A 21,393-nucleotide genomic window follows, 5' to 3' on the forward strand; every position below is an offset into this window, starting at 1 on the left:
TTTCTTCCCTGTGTGACTGCTCCCCAACCTCGGAGGCTCGCATCCGTGGTCACCAGGATCCAATCCTGAATGCCGAACCTGCGGCCCTCTAGAAGGCGAGCACTCTGCAGCCACCACAGGAGAGATACCCTGGCCCTGGGGGACAGGGTGATCCGCTGATGCATTTGCAGATGTGACCCGGACCATTTGTCCAATAGGTCCCATTGGAAAGTCCTTGCATGGAACCTGCCGAAGGGAATGGCTTCGTACGTCGCCACCATTTTTCCCAGGACTTGAGTGCAATGATGTACTGACACTTGTTTTGGCTTCAACAGGTTCTTGACTAGAGTCATGAGTTCCTGCGCTTTTTCTATCGGAAGAAAAACCCTTTTCTGGTCTGTGTCCAGAGTCATGCCCAAGAAGGGCAGAATAGTCGTAGGATTCAGCTGCGACTTTGGAAAGTGATACGCTGTTCAGCAACTTCTCCCGTGATCTCGCTTTTATGAGGAGATCGTCCAAGTACGGGATAATTGTGACACCCTGCTTGCGCAGGAGCACCATCATTTCCGCCATTACCTTGGTGAAAATTCTCGGGGCCGTGGAAAGCCCAAACGGCAACGTCTGAAATTGGTAATGACAGTCCTGTACCGCAAATCTCAGGTACGCCTGATGAGAAGGATATATGGGAACATGCAGGTATGCATCCTTTATGTCCAGAGATACCATAAAATCCCTCCCTTCCAGGCTGGCGATGACCGCTCTGAGCGATACCATTTTGAATTTGAACCGTTTTAAGTAAAGGTTCAGGGATTTTAAATTCAAAATGGGTCTGACCGAACCGTCCAGTTTCAGGACCACAAACAGAGTTGAGTAGTATCCCTTCCCTCTTTGAAGCAGGGGAACCTTGACCACCACTTGTTGAAGACACAATTTGTGAATAGCATTTAACACTATCTCCCTTTCCAGGGGAGAAGTCGGTAGCGCCGATTTGAAAAACCGGCGAGGAGGCACCTCTTCGAATTCCAGCTTGTATCCCTGGGAAACAATTTCTATTGCCCAGGGATCCACCTGTGAGTGAACCCAGATGTGGCTGAAAAGTCGAAGACGTGCCCCCACTGGAGCTGACTCCCTCAGGGGAGCCCCAGCGTCAGTGGTGCAAGTGGGCGGGTACGGGTGGGTACGGCGTACCCGTAAGAATTTAGCCGTGGGTACGCCGTACCCACACCGACGGGCCGCCGCTCCTCTTCCTTCCCTCCCTCCCCCACGCCGCACCGCCACACACGCCGCTGATGTGAGGGCAGGAGAGTGCAGCCTGCGCCTCTCGTTCCCCTCAGTCTCCGGTGGGTGTTTCAGTTTACTTCAGCGCCGATCCGTGAGCCAATCAGAGCTCGCACCCGCGAGCTCTGATTGGCTCACGGATCGGCGCTGAATTAAACTGAGACACCCGCCGGAGACTGAGGGGAACGAGAGGCGCAGGCTGCACTCTCCTGCCCTCACATGACAGACAGGAGGACAGCGACGGCAGCGGTGAGTAGGGGAGGGGGGCATGTTATACCTGGCACTGGGGGGGCATGTATACCTGGCACTGGGGGCATATCTGGCACAGGGGGGCATATATACCTGGCACTGGGGGATATCTGGCACTGGGGGCATATATACCTGGCACTTGGGGATATCTGGCACAGGGGGGCATGTATACCTGGCACTGGGGGATATCTGGCACTGGGGGCATATCTGGCACTGTAGGGGCATTTCTGTATCTGGCACGGGGGGCAATGTATATCTGACACAGTGGGGGCATTTCTGTATCTGGCACTGTGGGGCAATGTGTATCTGGCACTGTGGGGCAATGTGTATCTGGCACTCTGGGGACATTTGTGTATCTGGCACTGTGGGGCAATGTGCATCTGGCACTGTGGGGCAATGTGCATCTGGCACTGTGGGGCAATGTGCATCTGGCACTGTGGGGCAATGTGCATCTGGCACTGTGGGGCAATGTGCATCTGGCACTGTGGGGCAATGTGCATCTGGCACTGTGGGGCAATGTGCATCTGGCACTGTGGGGCAATGTGCATCTGGCACTCTGGGGACATTTGTGTATCTGGCACTGTGGGGCAATGTGCATCTGGCACTGTGGGGCAATGTGTATCTGGCACTGTGAGGCTATGTGTATCTGACACTCTGGGGACATTTGTGTATCTGGCACTCTGGGGACATTTGTGTATCTGGCACTGTGGGGCAATGTGTATCTGGCACTGTGGGGCAATGTGTATCTGGCACTGTGGGGCAATGTGTATCTGGCACTGTGGGGCAATGTGTATCTGGCACTGTGGGGCAACGTGTATCTGACACTATTGGGGTCATACGTGTATCTGCCCCTCCCCCATGTGTATCACGCCCCCATTTTCATTGGCCATGCCCCATGTGGCATTTGGCCACACCCATTTTTTTGCGCGCACGCCTTCGGCGCGCGCACACAGTACCCGTAAGACATTTTTTCTACTTGCACCACTGCCCAGCGTCATGCGGTGGATTTTGCAGAGGCCGGGGAGGACTTCTGTTCCTGGGAACTAGCTGTGTTGTGCAGCTTTTTCCCTCTGCCCTTACCTCTGGCAAGAAAGGACGATCCACGTACTCTTTTGCTTTTATTTGAACGAAAGGACTGCATTTTGCTATAGCTTTAGAAATCCACGCACAGGCAATAGTGGGACGTAATATCGCCCCCGAAGCCGTGTATATGGATTTGAGCCGTGTGGTACCTGAAACCGGATGGTTCGGTCAGGCCCATTCTGAACTTAAAATCACTAAACCCCTTTCTGAGGGAGTTCAAGTTCAAAATGGAGTCCCTGAGGGCGGTGATATCAGGTCTGGAGGAGGGGAAATTCTTGGTATCCCTAGATATCAAGGATGCGTACCTCCAGATTCCAATTTGGCCGCCGCATCAGGCTTTTCTCCAATTCGCACTGTTAGACAGTCATTTTCAGTTCCAGGCACTGCCATTCGGCCTCTCCACGGCACTGAGGGTGTTCACTAAGGTGATGGCGGAGATGATGGTTCTCCGCAGAAAGGGGGTGAATATAATCCCATATCTGTGCGATCTGCTAATAAAGGCATCGTCCAAGGAGAAGCTGTTGCAGTCCATTGTTCTCACGACTCATCTGCTCAGGGAACACGGTTGGATTCTGAATCTTCCAAAATCACATTTAGAGCCGACCAGGAGGTTGTCTTTTCTGGGAATGATCCTCGACACAGAAGTGCAGAGGGTGTTTCTTCCGGAGGAGAAAGCGTTGGTGATACAAACAATGGTCCGGGATGTCCTGAAGCCAGCCCGGGTGTTGGTTCATCAGTGCATTCGCCTTCTGGGGAAGATGGTGGCCGCTTACGAGGCTCTACAGGTTCATGCTCGGCCCTTCCAACTGGATCTCCTGGACAAGTGGTCGGGATCTCATCTACACATGCACCAGAGAATACGTCTGTCGCTAAAGGCCAGGATTTCACTCCTACGGTGGCTACAACTACCTCACCTTCTGGAGGGCCGCAGGTTCGGGATTCAGGACTGGATCCTTCTAACCACGGATGCAAGCCTCCGGGGCTGGGGCGCAGTCATTTAGGGGGAAAACTTCCAAGGAAGGTGGTCAAGTCTGGAATCCGGCCTGTTAATAAACATTCTGGAACTAAGAGCTGTCTACAACGGTCTTCTCCAAGCGGCCCATCTTCTGCGAGATCGAGCCATTCAAGTGCAGTCGGACAATGTAACGACAGTGGCTTACATAAACCGACAAGGCGGAATGAAGAGCAGAGCTGCAATGTCAGAGGTAACAAGAATCATCCTCTGGGCAGAAAAACATGCGTTGGCGCTGTCAGCAATCTTCATTCCGGGAGTAGACAACTGAGAAGCGGACTTCTTCAGCAGACACAAGAGTGGAGACTACATCCGGAGGTGTTCACGGAGGTAACAGATCTTTGAGGTGTACCTCAAATAGCACCGAATGAGAGAACTCCAGGTCCTTCTCAGCCAGAGTATCAAATTTGTAGAATTTAGCAAACGTGTTTGCCCCTGACCAAGTAGCTGCTCGGCAAAGTTGTAAAGCCGAGACCCCTCGGGCAGCCGCCCAAGATGAGCCCCCTTCCTTGTGGAATGGGCTTTTACAGATTTTGGCTGTGGCAGGCCTGCCACAGAATGTGCAAGCTGAATTGTACTACAAATCCAACGAGCAATAGTCTGCTTAGAAGCAGGAGCACCCAGCTTGTTGGGTGCATACAGGATAAACAGGGAGTCAGATTTTCTGACTCCAGCCGTCCTGGAAACATATATTTTCTTGGCCCTGACAACGTCCAGCAACTTGGAGTCCTCCAAGTCCCTAGTAGCCGCAGGTACCACAATAGGCTGGTTCAGGTGAAACGCTGAAACCACCTTAGGGAGAAATTGTGGACGAGTCCTCAATTCTGCCCTGTCCGTATGAAAAATCAGGTAAGGGCTTTTATAAGATAAAGCCGCCAATTCTGACACGCGCCTGGCCGAAGCCAGGGCCAACAGCATGACCACTTTCCATGTGAGATATTTCAAATCCACAGATTTAAGCGGTTCAAACCAATGTGATTTTAGGAACCCCAGAACTACATTGAGATCCCAAGGTGCCACTGGAGGCACAAAAGGAGGCTGTATATGCAGCACCCCCTTGACAACGTCTGAACTTCAGGAACTGAAGCCAGTTCTTTCTGGAAGAAAATCGACAGGGCCGAAATCTGAACCTTAATGGATCCTAATTTTAGGCCCATAGACACTCCTGTTTGCAGGAAATGCAGGAATCGGCCCAGTTGAAATTCCTCCGTTGGGGCCTTCCTGGCCTCGCACCACGCAACATATTTCCGCCAAATGCGGTGATAATGCTTTGCGGTCACATCCTTCCTGGCTTTGATCAGGGTAGGAATGACTTCTTCCGGAATGCCTTTTTCCTTCAGGATCCGGCGTTCAACCGCCATGCCGTCAAACGCAGCCGCGGTAAGTCTTGGAACAGACAGGGTCCTTGCTGGAGCAGGTCCCTTCTTAGAGGTAGAGGCCACGGGTCCTCTGTGAGCATCTCTTGAAGTTCCGGGTACCAAGTCCTTCTTGGCCAATCCAGAGCCACGAGTATAGTTCTTACTCCTCTCCGTCTTATAATTCTCAGTACCTTGGGTATGAGAGGCAGAGGAGGGAAACACATACACTGACTGGTACACCCATGGTGTTACCAGAGCGTCCACAGCTATTGCCTGAGGGTCCCTTGACCTGGCGCAATACCTGTCCAATTTTTTGTTGAGGCGGGACGCCATCATGTCCACCTTTGGTTTTTTCCAACGGTTTACAATCATGTGGAAGACTTCTGGGTGAAGTCCCCACTCTCCCGGGTGGAGGTCGTGCCTGCTGAGGAAGTCTGCTTCCCAGTTGTCCACTCCCGGAATGAACACTGCTGACAGTGCTATCACATGATTTTCCGCCCAGCGAAGAATCCTTGCAGCTTCTGCCATTGCCCTCCTGCTTCTTGTGCCGCCCTGTCTGTTCACGTGGGCGACTACCGTGATGTTGTCCGACTGGATCAGCACCGGCTGACCTTGAAGCAGAGGTCTTGCTTGTCTTAGGGCATTGTAAATGGCCCTCAGCTCCAGGATATTTATGTGAAGTGATGTCTCCAGGCTTGACCACAAGCCCTGGAAATTTCTTCCCTGTGTGACTGCTCCCCAGCCTCGCAGGCTGGCATCCGTGGTCACCAGGACCCAGTCCTGAATGCCGAATCTGCGGCCCTCTAGAAGATGAGCACTCTGCAACCACCACAGGAGAGACACCCTTGTCTTTGGTGACAGGGTTATCCGCTGATGCATCTGAAGATGCGTTCCGGACCATTTGTCCAGCAGGTCCCACTGGAAAGTTCTTGCGTGGAATCTGCCGAAAGGGATTGCTTCGTAGGAAGCCACCATTTTTCCCAGGACCCTTGTGCATTGATGCACTGACACTTGGCCTGGTTTTAGGAGGTTTCTGACTAGTTCGGATAACTCCCTGGCTTTCTCCTCCGGGAGAAACACCTTTTTCTGGACTGTGTCCAGGATCATCCCTAGGAATAGAAGACGTGTCGCCGGGATCAGCTGCGATTTTGGAATATTGAGAATCCAACCGTGCTGCCGCAACACTACTTGAGATAGTGCTACCCCGACTACCAATTGTTCCCTGGATCTTGCCCTTGTCAGGAGATCGTCCAAGTACGGGATAACTAAAACTCCCTTCCTTCGAAGGAGTATCATCATTTCGGCCATTACCTTGGTAAAGACCCGGGGTGCCGTGGACAAACCAAACGGCAGCGTCTGAAACTGATAGTGACAGTTCTGTACCACAAACCTGAGGTATCCTTGGTGAGAAGGGTAAATTGGGACATGGAGGTAAGCCTCCTTGATGTCCAAAGACACCATATAATCCCCTTCTTCCAAGTTCGCAATCACCGTTCTGAGTGACTCCATCTTGAATTTGAACCTGTGTATGTAAGTGTTCAAGGATTTCAGATTTAAAATAGGTCTCACCGAGCCGTCCGGCTTCGGTACCACAAACAGCGTGGAATAATACCCCTGTCCCTGTTGCAGGAGGGGTACCTTGATTATCACCTGCTGGGAATACAGCTTGTGAATGGCTTCCAATACCGCCTCCCTGTCGGAGGGAGACGTCGGTAAAGCAGACTTTAGGGGAGTGCCTGAGTCCGCTTGTAAAGCCCCAGCGTCATGCTGAGGACTTGGCAGAAACGGGAGAGGGCTTCTGTTCCTGGGAACTGGCTGTTTGCTGCAGCCTTTTTCCTCTCCCTCTGCCACGGGGCAGAAATGAGGAGCCTTTTGCCCGCTTGCCCTTATGGGGCCGAAAGGACTGCGCCTGATAATACGGCTTCTTCTTATGTTGAGAGGCTACCTGGGGTAAAAATGTGGATTTCCCAGCAGTTGCCGTGGCCACCAGGTCTGATAGACCTACCCCAAATAACGCCTCCCCTTTGTAAGGCAATACTTCCATATGCCTTTTGGAATCAGCATCACCTGACCACTGCCTCGTCCATAACCCTCTTCTGGCAGAAATGGACAGCGCACTTACTCTTGATGCCAGTCGGCAAATATCCCTCTGTGCATCCAGCATATATAGAAATGCATCTTTCAAATGCTCTATAGTCAGTAATATACTGTCCCTATCTAGGGTATCAATATTGTCAGTCAGGGAATCCGACCAAGCCACCCCAGCACTGCACATCCAGGCTGAGGCGATTGCTGGTCGCAGTATAACACCCGTGTGAGTGTATATACATTTTAGGATATTCTCCTGCTTTCTGTCAGCAGGTTCCTTAAGGGCGGCCCTATCAGGAGACGGTAGTGCCACCTGTTTTGACAAACGTGTGAGCGCTTTATCCACCTTAGGGGGTGTTTCCCAACGTGCCCTATCCTCTGGCGGGAAGGGGTTTGATGCTAATAACCTTTTAGGAATTATCAGTTTTTTATCGGGGGAAACCCACGCTTCATCACACACCTCATTTAATTCCTCGGATGCAGGAAAAACTACAGGCAGTTTTTTCTCACCAAACATAATACCCTTTTTAGTGGTACTTGTATTATCAGAAATATGTAAAACATTTTTCATAGCATCAATCATGTAACGTGTGGCCCTACTGGAAGTCACATTCGTCTCTTCATCGTCGACACTGGAGTCAGTATCCGTGTCGGCGTCTGTATCTGCCATCTGAGGTAACGGGCGTTTTAGAGCCCCTGATGGCTTTTGAGACGCCTAGACAGGCACGAGCTGAGTAGCCGGCTGTCTCATGTCATCAACCGTCTTTTGTAAAGAGCCGACACTGTCACGTAATTCCTTCCATAAGCTCAGCCACTCAGGTGTCGACTCCCTAGGGGGTGACATCTCCATTACAGGCAATTGCTCCGCCTCCACACCATTTTCCTCCTCATACATGTCGACACAATCGTACCGACACACAGCATACACACAGGGAATGCTCTGATAGAGGACAGGACCCCACTAGCCCTTTGGGGAGACAGAGGGAGAGTATGCCAGCACACACCAGAGCGCTATATATATACAGGGATAACCTTATAGAAGTGTTTTTTCCCCTTATAGCTGCTGTTTTATTTATACTGCGCCTAATTAGTGCCCCCCTCTCTTGTTTTACCCTTTTCTGTAGTGCAGGACTGCAGGGGAGAGTCAGGGAGACGTCCTTCCAGCGAAGCTGTGAGGGAAAATGGCGCCCGTGTGCTGAGGAGATAGGCTCCGCCCCCTTCTCGGCGGACTTTTCTCCCGCTTTTTGCTGTATTCTGGCAGGGGTTAAAATACATCCATATAGCCCTGGGGGTTATATGTGATGTATTTTCGCCAGCCAAGGTGTTTCTATTGCTGCTCAGGGCGCCCCCCCCCCCAGCGCCCTGCACCCTCAGTGACCGGAGTGTGAAGTGTGCCTGAGGAGCAATGGCGCACAGCTGCAGTGCTGTGCGCTACCTTGGTGAAGACTGATGTCTTCTGCCGCCAATTTTCCGGACCTCTTCTTGCTCTGTAAGGGGGCCGGCGGCGCGGCTCTGGGACCGGACTCCGAGGCTGGGCCTGTGTTCGGTCCCTCTGGAGCTAATGGTGTCCAGTAGCCAAGAAGCCCAAGCTGGCTGCAAGCAGGCAGGTTCGCTTCTTCTCCCCTTAGTCCCTCGATGCAGTGAGCCTGTTGCCAGCAGGTCTCACTGAAAATAAAAAACCTAAAACTAAACTTTTACTAAGAAACTCAGGAGAGCCCCTAGTGTGCACCCTTCTCGGCCGGGCACAAAAATCTAACTGAGGCTTGGAGGAGGGTCATAGGGGGAGGAGCCAGTGCACACCAGGTAGTCCTAAAGCTTTACTTTTGTGCCCAGTCTCCTGCGGAGCCGCTATTCCCCATAGTCCTTATGGAGTTCCCAGCATCCACTAGGACGTCAGAGAAATAACTCTAGTGTGGAATAGTGCGTGTACATGGTGTTCTTATCTGCCATCATATTCTATTTATCATACACTGCCTCTCCCCGTCACCCACTGTCTCTCCCTGTCACCCTCTCCCTCTATGTCTCTCACTGCGTCTCCACATACCAATTGCCTCACCCTCTGCTTCTCCACTTTGTTACTATCTCCTGTCACCCTCTGTCTCTCCATCTCCCACTATCTCTCCCTGTCAGCTCTCTCTTCAGTCACCATCTCCTTGTCACCCACTGCCTCTCTCCATCAAACTCTGTCACCCACTGCCTCCCCCTGACACCCATTCCCTGGCATCACCCACTGCCTCCCCCTGACACCCATTCCCTGGCATCACCTACTGCCTCCCCCTGACACCCATTCCCTGGTATCACCCACTGCCTCTCTCCATCAAACTCTTAGTCACCCACTGCCTCCCCCTGACACCCATTCCCTGGAATCACCCACTGCCTCCCCCTGACACCCATTCCCTGGCATTACCCACTGCCTCTCGCCGTCTTCAGAAAATAAGATTTTACTTACCGATAAATCTATTTCTCGGAGTCCGTAGTGGATGCTGGGGTTCCTGAAAGGACCATGGGGAATAGCGGCTCCGCAGGAGACAGGGCACAAAAAGTAAAGCTTTTTCAGATCAGGTGGTGTGCACTGGCTCCTCCCCCTATGACCCTCCTCCAGACTCCAGTTAGGTACTGTGCCCGGACGAGCGTACACAATAAGGGAGGATTTTGAATCCCGGGTAAGACTCATACCAGCCACACCAATCACACCGTACAACCTGTGATCTAAACCCAGTTAACAGTATGATAACAGCGGAGCCTCTGAAAGATGGCTTCCTTCAACAATAACCCGAATTAGTTAACAATAACTATGTACAATTTATGCAGATAATCCGCACTTGGGATGGGCGCCCAGCATCCACTACGGACTCCGAGAAATAGATTTATCGGTAAGTAAAATCTTATTTTCTCTATCGTCCTAGTGGATGCTGGGGTTCCTGAAAGGACCATGGGGATTATACCAAAGCTCCCAAACGGGCGGGAGAGTGCGGATGACTCTGCAGCACCGAATGAGAGAACTCCAGGTCCTCCTTAGCCAGAGTATCAAATTTGTAAAATTTTACAAACGTGTTCTCCCCTGACCACGTAGCTGCTCGGCAAAGTTGTAATGCCGAGACCCCTCGGGCAGCCGCCCAAGATGAGCCCACCTTCCTTGTGGAGTGGGCCTTTACAGATTTAGGCTGTGGCAGGCCTGCCACAGAATGTGCAAGTTGGATTGTGCTACAGATCCAACGAGCAATCGTCTGCTTAGACGCAGGAGCACCCATCTTGTTGGGTGCATACAATATAAACAACGAGTCAGATTTTCTGACTCCAGCTGTCCTTGCAATATATATTTTTAATGCTCTGACAACGTCCAGTAACTTGGAGTCCTCCAAGTCACTTGTAGCCGCAGGCACTACAATAGGCTGGTTCAGATGAAATGCTGACACCACCTTAGGGAGAAAATGCGGACGAGTCCGCAGTTCTGCCCTGTCCGAATGGAAAATCAGATATGGGCTTTTGTAAGATAAAGCTGCCAATTCTGATACTCTCCTGGCAGAAGCCAGGGCTAGAAGCATGGTCACTTTCCAAGTGAGATATTTCAAATCCACCTTATTTAGTGGTTCAAACCAATGAGATTTTAGAAAGTCCAAAACCACATTGAGATCCCACGGTGCCACTGGAGGCACCACAGGAGGCTGTATATGCAGCACTCCCTTAACAAAGGTCTGGACTTCAGGGACTGAAGCCAATTCTTTTTGAAAGAAAATCGACAGGGCCGAAATTTGAACCTTAATAGATCCCAATTTGAGACCCATAGACAATCCTGATTGCAGGAAATGTAGGAATCGACCCAGTTGAAATTCCTCCGTCGGAGCACTCCGATCTTCGCACCACGCAACATATTTTCGCCAAATTCGGTGATAATATTGCACGGTTACTTCCTTCCTTGCTTTAATCAAAGTAGGAATGACTTCTTCCGGCATGCCTTTTTCCTTTAGGATCCGGCGTTCAACCGCCATGCCGTCAAACGCAGCCGCGGTAAGTCTTGAAACAGACAGGGACCCTGCTGAAGCAAGTCCCTCCTTAGAGGTAGAGGCCACGGATCTTCCGTGATCATCTCTTGAAGTTCCGGGTACCAAGTCCTTCTTGGCCAATCCGGAACCACTAGTATCGTTCTTACGCCTCTTTGCCGTATAATTCTCAATACTTTTGGTATGAGAGGCAGAGGAGGAAACACATACACCGACTGGTACACCCAAGGCGTTACCAGCGCGTCCACAGCTATTGCCTGCGGATCTCTTGACCTGGCGCAATACCTGTCCAGTTTTTTGTTGAGGCGAGACGCCATCATGTCCACCATTGGTCTTTCCCAACGGGTTACCAGCATGTGGAAGACTTCTGGATGAAGTCCCCACTCTCCCGGGTGAAGATCGTGTCTGCTGAGGAAGTCTGCTTCCCAGTTGTCCACTCCCGGGATGAACACTGCTGACAGTGCTATCACATGATTCTCTGCCCAGCGAAGAATCCTTGCAGCTTCTGCCATTGCACTCCTGCTTCTTGTGCCGCCCTGTCTGTTCACATGGGCGACTGCCGTGATGTTGTCCGACTGGATCAACACCGGTTTTCCCTGAAGCAGAGGTTCTGCCTGGCTTAGAGCATTGTATATTGCTCTTAGTTCCAGAATGTTTATGTGAAGAGACGTTTCCAGGCTCGTCCATACTCCCTGGAAGTTTCTTCCTTGTGTGACTGCTCCCCAGCCTCTCAGGCTGGCGTCCGTGGTCACCAGGATCCAATCCTGTATGCCGAATCTGCGGCCCTCCAATAGATGAGGACTCTGCAACCACCACAGAAGAGACACCCTTGTCCTTGGAGACAGGGTTATCCGTAGGTGCATCTGAAGATGCGACCCTGACCATTTGTCCAACAGATCCCTTTGGAAAATTCTTGCGTGGAATCTGCCGAATGGAATTGCTTCGTAAGAAGCCACCATTTTTCCCAGGACTCTTGTGCATTGATGTACAGACACCTTTCCTGGTTTTAGGAGGTTCCTGACAAGGTCGGATAACTCCTTGGCTTTTTCCTCCGGGAGAAAAACCTTTTTCTGAACCGTGTCCAGAATCATCCCTAGGAACAGCAGACGAGTTGTCGGCATTAACTGGGATTTTGGAATATTCAGAATCCACCCGTGCTGTTTTAGCACTTCTTGAGACAGTGCTAATCCCATCTCTAACTGTTCTCTGGACCTTGCTCTTATTAGGAGATCGTCCAAGTATGGGATAATTAATATGCCTTTTCTTCGAAGAAGAATCATCATCTCGGCCATTACCTTTGTAAAGATCCGAGGTGCCGTGGACAATCCGAACGGCAGCGTCTGAAACTGATAGTGACAGTTTTGTACAACGAACCTGAGGTACCCCTGGTGTGAGGGGTAAATTGGAACGTGGAGATACGCATCCTTGATGTCCAAGGATACCATAAAGTCCCCCTCTTCCAGGTTCGCTATCACTGCTCTGAGTGACTCCATCTTGAACTTGAACTTCTTTATGTACAGGTTCAAGGACTTCAGATTTAGAATAGGCCTTACCGAGCCATCCGGCTTCGGTACCACAAAAAGAGTGGAATAATACCCCTTCCCTTGTTGTAGAAGAGGTACCTTGACTATCACCTGCTGAGAGTACAGCTTGTGAATGGCTTCCAAAACCGTCTCCCTTTCGGAGGGGGACGTTGGTAAAGCAGACTTCAGGAAACGGCGAGGTGGATCTGTCTCTAATTCCAACCTGTACCCTTGAGATATTATCTGCAGGATCCAGGGATCTACCTGCGAGTGAGCCCACTGCGCGCTGTAATTTTTGAGACGACCGCCCACCGTCCCCGAGTCCGCTTGAGATGCCCCAGCGTCATGCTGAGGCTTTTGTAGAAGCCGGGGAGGGCTTCTGTTCCTGGGAAGGAGCTGCGTGTTGCTGTCTCTTCCCTCGACCTCTGCCTCGTGGCAGATATGAATAGCCCTTTGCTCTCTTATTTTTAAAGGAACGAAAGGGCTGCGGTTGAAAAGTCGGTGCCTTTTTCTGTTGGGGAGTGACTTGAGGTAGAAAGGTGGATTTCCCGGCTGTAGCCGTGGCCACCAAATCTGATAGACCGACTCCAAATAACTCCTCCCCTTTATACGGCAAAACTTCCATATGCCGTTTTGAATCCGCATCGCCTGTCCACTGTCGCGTCCATAAAGCTCTTCTGGCCGAAATGGACATAGCACTTACCCGTGATGCCAGTGTGCAGATATCCCTCTGTGCATCACGCATATAAAGAAATGCATCCTTTATTTGTTCTAACGACAGTAAAATATTGTCCCTGTCCAGGGTATCAATATTTTCAATCAGGGACTCTGACCAAACTACCCCAGCACTGCCCATCCAGGCAGTCGCTACAGCTGGTCGTAGTATAACACCTGCATGTGTGTATATACTTTTTTGGATATTTTCCATCCTCCTATCTGATGGATCTTTAAGTGCGGCCGTCTCAGGAGAGGGTAACGCCACTTGTTTAGATAAGCGTGTTAGCGCCTTGTCCACCCTAGGAGGTGTTTCCCAGCGCTCCCTAACCTCTGGCGGGAAAGGGTATAATGCCAATAATTTCTTTGAAATTATCAGCTTTTTATCAGGGGCAACCCACGCTTCATTACACACGTCATTTAATTCTTCTGATTCAGGAAAAACTATAGGTAGTTTTTTCATACCCCACATAATACCCTGTTTAGTGGTACCTGTAGTATCAGCTAAATGTAACGCCTCCTTCATTGCCAAAATCATATAACGTGTGGCCCTACTGGAAAATACGGTTGAATCGTCACCGTCACCACTGGAGTCAGTGCCTGCGTCTGGGTCTGTGTCGACCGACTGAGGCAAAGGGCGTTTCACAGCCCCTGACGGTGTTTGAGTCGCCTGGACAGGCACTAATTGATTGTCCGGCCGCCTCATGTCGTCAAACGACTGCTTTAGCGTGTTGACACTATCCCGTAGTTCCATAAATAAAGGCATCCATTCTGGTGTCGACTCCCTAGGGGGTGACATCCTCATATTTGGCAATTGCTCCGCCTCCACACCAATATCGTCCTCATACATGTCGACACACACGTACCGACACACAGCAGACACACAGGGAATGCTCCTAACGAAGACAGGACCCACTAGCCCTTTGGGGAGACAGAGGGAGAGTTTGCCAGCACACACCAAAAGCGCTATATATATATCAGGGATAGCCTTATAATAAGTGCTCCCTTATAGCTGCTTTGTTATATCAAAATATCGCCATAAATTTGCCCCCCCTCTCTGTTTTACCCTGTTTCTGTAGTGCAGTGCAGGGGAGAGACTTGGGAGCCGTCCTGACCAGCGGAGCTGTGAGAGGAAATGGCGCCGTGTGCTGAGGAGATAGGCCCCGCCCCTTTTCTGGCGGGCTCGTCTCCCGCTATTTAGAAAAATCAGGCAGGGGTTAAATATCTCCATATAGCCTCTAGGGCTATATGTGAGGTATTTTTAGCCTTTATAGGTATTCATTTGCCTCCCAGGGCGCCCCCCTCCCAGCGCCCTGCACCCTCAGTGACTGCCGTGTGAAGTGTGCTGAGAGGAAAATGGCGCACAGCTGCAGTGCTGTGCGCTACCTTTAGAAGACTGCAGGAGTCTTCAGCCGCCGATTCTGGACCTCTTCTGACTTCAGCATCTGCAAGGGGGCCGGCGGCGTGGCTCCGGTGACCATCCAGGCTGTACCTGTGATCGTCCCTCTGGAGCTGATGTCCAGTAGCCAAGAAGCCAATCCATCCTGCACGCAGGTGAGTTGACTCCTTCTCCCCTCAGTCCCTCGCTGCAGTGATCCTGTTGCCAGCAGGAATCACTGTAACATAAAAAACCTAGCTAAACTTTCTCTAAGCAGCTCTTTAGGAGAGCCACCTAGATTGCACCCTTCTCGGCCGGGCACAAAAATCTAACTGGAGTCTGGAGGAGGGTCATAGGGGGAGGAGCCAGTGCACACCACCTGATCTGAAAAAGCTTTACTTTTTGTGCCCTGTCTCCTGCGGAGCCGCTATTCCCCATGGTCCTTTCAGGAACCCCAGCATCCACTAGGACGATAGAGAAAAGCAGGCTGAGATTGAGCTGGGGAGCTGAGCGGTGTTGTGTGCGGGAAGAGGGGTCAGGAGGTGGAAGACAGGACGTTTACTCAGAGACCAGAGAATGGGAAGGGGAGCCTGGCTATTACTGCTGAGGGGACTAGATAAGGACTGAGTGGGCAAAGGCTGGCATGAGCTGGGGACTGGTGTCACGATCCTGACTGGATTTCTCATGTTCTGTGGCTTACCTCTGCTTATTCTGCAAACAGGCATCTGTTTCACACACAATCTGCAGTCTTGATTACTTGCTGGGTAGCACCTGAGCAGGAATTCCACTGTGTGTGTAATTGCCTAGGTCCAGTGTTCGGCAACCAGGCTCTCTGTTCATCACTCCCAGCTTGCAGTAAGGTCTGTACATGCTGTTCCTGCATAGCTCTCTCAGCATAATGTCTGCCTCCTAGTGTTTGGGCCTACTAGGCCTCAGTCCACATCAGAGCCTAAACCTTGAGTACTGCTGTGACAAGTCCTGATCACCTGACTGCAGCAAAGCTAATTATGTGACTGTCTGAGCTTCCCTACACCACCTGATCATCCCAGCCAATCCCTGCACACTGGCTCCTAATTACTATATGTGTATATCCCCCTCACCTATTTACTATATGTGTATGTCCCCTCACCTAATTACTATATGTATGTCCCCTCACCTAATTACTATATGTGTATGTCCCCTCACCTAATTACTATATGTATGTCCCCTCACCTAATTACTATATGTGTATGTCCCCTCACCTAATTACTATATGTGTATGTCCTCTCACCTAATTACTATATGTGTATGTCCCCCTCACCTAATTACTATATGTGTATATCCCCCTCACCTAATTACTATATGTGTATATCCCCCTCACCTAATTACTATATGTATGTCCCCTCACCTAATTACTATATGTGTATGTCCTCTCACCTAATTACTATATGTGTATATCCTCCTCACCTAATTACTATATGTGTATATCCTCCTCACCTAATTACTATATGTGTATATCCCCTCACCTAATTACTATATGTGTATATCCTCCTCACCTAATTACTATATGTGTATATCCCCTCACCTAATTACTATGTGTATATCCTCCTCACCTAATTACTATGTGTATATCCTCCTCACCTAATTACTATATGTGTATATCCCCCTCACCTAATTACTATATGTGTATATCCCCCTCACCTAATTACTATATGTATGTCCCCTCACCTAATTACTATATGTGTATGTCCCCTCACCTAATTACTATATGTGTATGTCCCCCTCACCTAATTACTATATGTGTATGTCCCCTCACCTAATTACTATATGTATGTCCCCTCACCTAATTACTATATGTGTATGTCCCCTCACCTAATTACTATATGTATGTCCCATCACCTAATTACTATATGTGTATATCCCCCTCACCTAATTACTATATGTGTATGTCCCCTCACCTAATTACTATATGTGTATATCCCCCTCACCTAATTACTATGTGTATGTCCCCTCACCTAATTACTATATGTGTATGTCCCCTCACCTAATTACTATATGTGTATGTCCCCTCACCTAATTACTATATGTGTATATCCCCCTCACCTAATTACTATATGTATGTCCCCTCACCTAATTACTATATGTGTATGTCCCCTCACCTAATTACTATATGTGTATGTCCCCTCACCTAATTACTATATGTATGTCCCATCACCTAATTACTATATGTGTATATCCCCCTCACCTAATTACTATATGTGTATGTCCCCTCACCTAATTACTATATGTGTATATCCCCCTCACCTAATTACTATGTGTATGTCCCCTCACCTAATTACTATATGTGTATATCCTCTCACCTAATTACTATGTGTATGTCCCCTCACCTAATTACTATATGTGTATATCCCCCTCACCTAATTACTATATGTGTATATCCCCCTCACCTAATTACTATATGTGTATATCCTCTCACCTAATTACTATGTTTATGTCCCCTCACCTAATTACTATATGTGTATATCCCCCTCACCTAATTACTATATGTGTGTGTCCCCTCACCTAATTACTATATGTGTATATCCCCCTCACCTAATTACTATATGTGTATGTCCTCTCACCTAATTACTATGTGTATGTCTCCTCACCTAATTACTATATGTGTATGTCCCCTCACCTAATTACTATATGTGTATGTCCCCTCACCTAATTACTATATGTGTATGTCCTCTCACCTAATTACTATATGTGTATATCCTCTCACCTAATTACTATGTTTATGTCCCCTCACCTAATTACTATATGTGTATATCCCCCTCACCTAATTACTATATGTGTGTGTCCCCTCACCTAATTACTATATGTGTATATCCCCTCACCTAATTACTATATGTGTATATCCTCTCACCTAATTACTATGTGTATGTCCCCTCACCTAATTACTATATGTGTATGTCCCCTCACCTAATTACTATATGTGTATATCCTCTCACCTAATTACTATGTGTATGTCCCCTCACCTAAATACTATAATAAGAATTTACTTACCGATAATTCTATTTCTCGTAGTCCGTAGTGGATGCTGGGGACTCCGTCAGGACCATGGGGAATAGCGGCTCCGCAGGAGACAATGCACAAAAGTAAAAGCTTTAGGATCAGGTGGTGTGCACTGGCTCCTCCCCCTATGACCCTCCTCCAAGCCTCAGTTAGGATACTGTGCCCGGACGAGCGTACACAATAAGGAAGGATTTTGAATCCCGGTAAGACTCATACCAGCCACACCAATCACACTGTACAACCTGTGATCTGAACCCAGTTAACAGCATGATAACAGCGGAGCCTCTGAAAAGATGGCTCACAACAATAATAACCCGATTTTTGTAACAATAACTATGTACAAGTATTGCAGACAATCCGCACTTGGGATGGGCGCCCAGCATCCACTACGGACTACGAGAAATAGAATTATCGGTAAGTAAATTCTTATTTTCTCTGACGTCCTAAGTGGATGCTGGGGACTCCGTCAGGACCATGGGGATTATACCAAAGCTCCCAAACGGGCGGGAGAGTGCGGATGACTCTGCAGCACCGAGTGAGAGAACTCCAGGTCCTCCTCAGCCAGGGTGTGCCCCTGACCAAGTAGCAGCTCGGCAAAGTTGTAAAGCCGAGACCCCTCGGGCAGCCGCCCAAGATGAGCCCACCTTCCTTGTGGAATGGGCATTTACATATTTTGGCTGTGGCAGGCCTGCCACAGAATGTGCAAGCTGAATTGTACTACACATCTAACTAGCAATCGTCTGCTTAGAAGCAAGAGCACCCAGTTTGTTGGGTGCATACAGGATAACAGCAAGTCAGTTTTCCTGACTCCAGCCGTCCTGGAAACCTATATTTTCAGGGCCCTGACAACATCTAGCAACTTGGAGTCCTCCAAGTCCCTAGTAGCCGCAGGTACCACAATAAGCTGGTTCAGGTGAAACGCTGACACCACCTTAGGGAGAAACTGGGGACGAGTCCGCAGCTCTGCCCTGTCCGAATGGACAATCAGATATGGGCTTTTGTGAGACAAAGCCGCCAATTCTGACACTCGCCTGGCCGAGGCCAGGGCCAACATTATGGTCACTTTCCATGTGAGATATTTCAAATCCACAGATTTGAGCGGTTTAAACCAATGTGATTTGAGGAATCCCAGAACTATGTTGAGATCCCACAGTGCCACTGGAGGCACAAAAGGGGGTTGTATATGCAGTACTCCCTTGACAAACTTCTGGACTTCAGGAACTGAAGCCAATTCTTTCTGGAAGAAAATCGACAGGGCCGAAATTTGAACCTTAATGGACCCCAATTTGAGGCCCATAGACACTCCTGTTTGCAGGAAATGCAGGAATCGACCGAGTTGAAATTTCTTCGTGGGGCCTTCCTGGCCTCACACCACGCAACATATTTTCGCCACATGTGGTGATAATGTTGTGCGGTCACCTCCTTCCTGGCTTTGACCAGGGTAGGAATGACCTCTTCCGGAATGCCTTTTTCCCTTAGGATCCGGCGTTCAACCGCCATGCCGTCAAACGCAGCCGCGGTAAGTCTTGGAACAGACATGGTACTTGCTGAAGCAAGTCCCTTCTTAGCGGCAGAGGCCATGAGTCCTCTGTGAGCATCTCTTGAAGTTCCGGGTACCAAGTCCTTCTTGGCCAATCCGGAGCCACAAGTATAGTTCTTACTCCTCTACGTCTTATAATTCTCAGTACCTTAGGTATGAGAAGCAGAGGAGGGAACACATACACCGACTGGTACACCCACGGTGTTACCAGAACGTCCACAGCTATTGCCTGAGGGTCTCTTGACCTGGCGCAATACCGGTCCAGTTTTTTGTTCAGGCGGGACGCCATCATGTCCACCTTTGGTCTTTCCCAACGGTTCACAGTCATGTGGAAGACTTCCCGATGAAGTCCCCACTCTCCCGGGTGGAGGTCGTGCTGAGGAAGTCTGCTTCCCAGTTGTCCACTCCCGGAATGAACACTGCTGACAGTGCTATCACATGATTTTCCGCCCAGCGAAGAATCCTTGCAGTTTCTGCCATTGCCCTCCTGCTTCTTGTGCCGCCCTGTCTGTTTACGTGGGCGACTGCCGTGATGTTGTCCCACTGGATCAATACCGGCTGACCTTGAAGCAGAGGTCTTGCTAAGCTTAGAGCATTGTAAATTGCTCTTAGCTCCAGTATATTTATGTGGAGAGAAGTCTCCAGACTTGATCACACTCCCTGGAAATTTTTTCCTTGTGTGACTGCTCCCCAGCCTTTCAGGCTGGCATCCGTGGTCACCAGGACCCAGTCCTGAATGCCGAATCTGTGGCCCTTTAGTAGATGAGCACTCTGCAGCCACCACAGAAGAGACACCCTTGTCCTTGGATACAGGGTTATCCGCTGATGCATCTGAAGATGCGATCCGGACCATTTTTCCAGCAGATCCCACTGAAAAGTTCTTGCGTGAAATCTGCCGAATGGAATCGCTTCGTAAGAAGCCACCATTTTTCCCAGGACCCTTGTGCAATGATGCACTGACACTTTTCCTGGTTTTAGGAGGTTCCTGACTAGCTCGGATAACTCCCTGGCTTTCTCCTCCGGGAGAAACACCTTTATCTGGACTGTGTCCAGAATCATCCCTAGGAACAGCAGACGTTTCGTCGGAGACAGCTGCGATTTTGGAATATTTAGAATCCACCCGTGCTGTTGTAGAACTACTTGAGATAGTGCTACTCCGACCTCCAACTGTTCTCTGGACCTTGCCCTTATCAGGAGATCGTCCAAGTAAGGGATAATTAAGATGCCTTTTCTTTGAAGAAGAATCATCATTTCGGCCATTACCTTGGTAAAGACCCGGGGTGCCGTGGACAATCCAAACGGCAGCGTCTGAAACTGATAGTGACAGTTTTGTACCACGAACCTGAGGTACCCTTGGTGAGAAGGGCAAATTGGGACATGGAGGTAAGCATCCTTGATGTCCAGGGACACCATATAGTCCCCTTCTTCCTGGTTCGCTATCACTGCTCTGAGTGACTCCATCTTGATTTGAACCTTTGTATGTAAGTGTTCAAATATTTCAGATTTAGAATAGGTCTCACCGAGCCGTCTGGCTTCAGTACCACAATATAGTGTGGAATAATACCCCTTTCCTTGTTGTAGGAGGGGTACTTTGATTATCACCTGCTGGGAATACAGCTTGTGAATTGTTTCCAATACTGCCTCCCTGTCGGAGGGAGACATTGGTAAAGCAGACTTCAGGAACCTGCGAGGGGGAGTCGTCTCGAATTTCCAATCTGTACCCCTGGGATACTACTTGTAGGATCCAGGGGTCCACTTGCGAGTGAGCCCACTGCGCGCTGAAACTCTTGAGACGACCCCCCACCGCACCTGAGTCCGCTTGTACGGCCCCAGCGTCATGCTGAGGACTTGGCAAAAGCGGTGGAGGGCTTCTGTTCCTGGGAATGGGCTGCCTGCTGCAGTCTTCTTCCCTTTCCTCTATCCCTGGGCAGATATGACTGGCCTTTTGCCTGCTTGCCCTTATGGGGACGAAAGGACTGAGGCTGAAAAGACGGTGTCTTTTTCTGCTGAGATGTGACTTGGGGTAAAAAAGGTGGATTTTCCAGCTGTTGCCGTGGCCACCAGGTCCGATGGACCGACCCCAAATAACTCCTCCACTTTATACGGCAATACTTCCATGTGCCGTTTGGAATCTGCATCACCTGACCACTGTCG

General features: G+C 49.7%; 1 protein-coding gene across 1 annotated transcript in view; it reads right to left on the reverse strand.

Annotated features, from left to right (window-relative positions):
• The window catches only part of LOC134931805 (retinol dehydrogenase 11-like), a 109,682-nt gene extending 94,056 nt beyond the window's left edge, over positions 1-15,626 (reverse strand). The window contains exon 1 of the mRNA XM_063925540.1: positions 15,364-15,626. Coding sequence (XP_063781610.1) covers positions 15,364-15,388 — 25 coding nt within the window. The 5' untranslated portion in view covers positions 15,389-15,626. The remainder of the gene's footprint in view (positions 1-15,363) is intronic.
• Between the last annotated feature and the right edge of the window lie 5,767 nt (positions 15,627-21,393).

This window comes from Pseudophryne corroboree, chromosome 1 (genome assembly GCF_028390025.1).
Source record: "Pseudophryne corroboree isolate aPseCor3 chromosome 1, aPseCor3.hap2, whole genome shotgun sequence".
Classification (NCBI taxonomy): Eukaryota; Metazoa; Chordata; class Amphibia; order Anura; family Myobatrachidae; genus Pseudophryne; species Pseudophryne corroboree.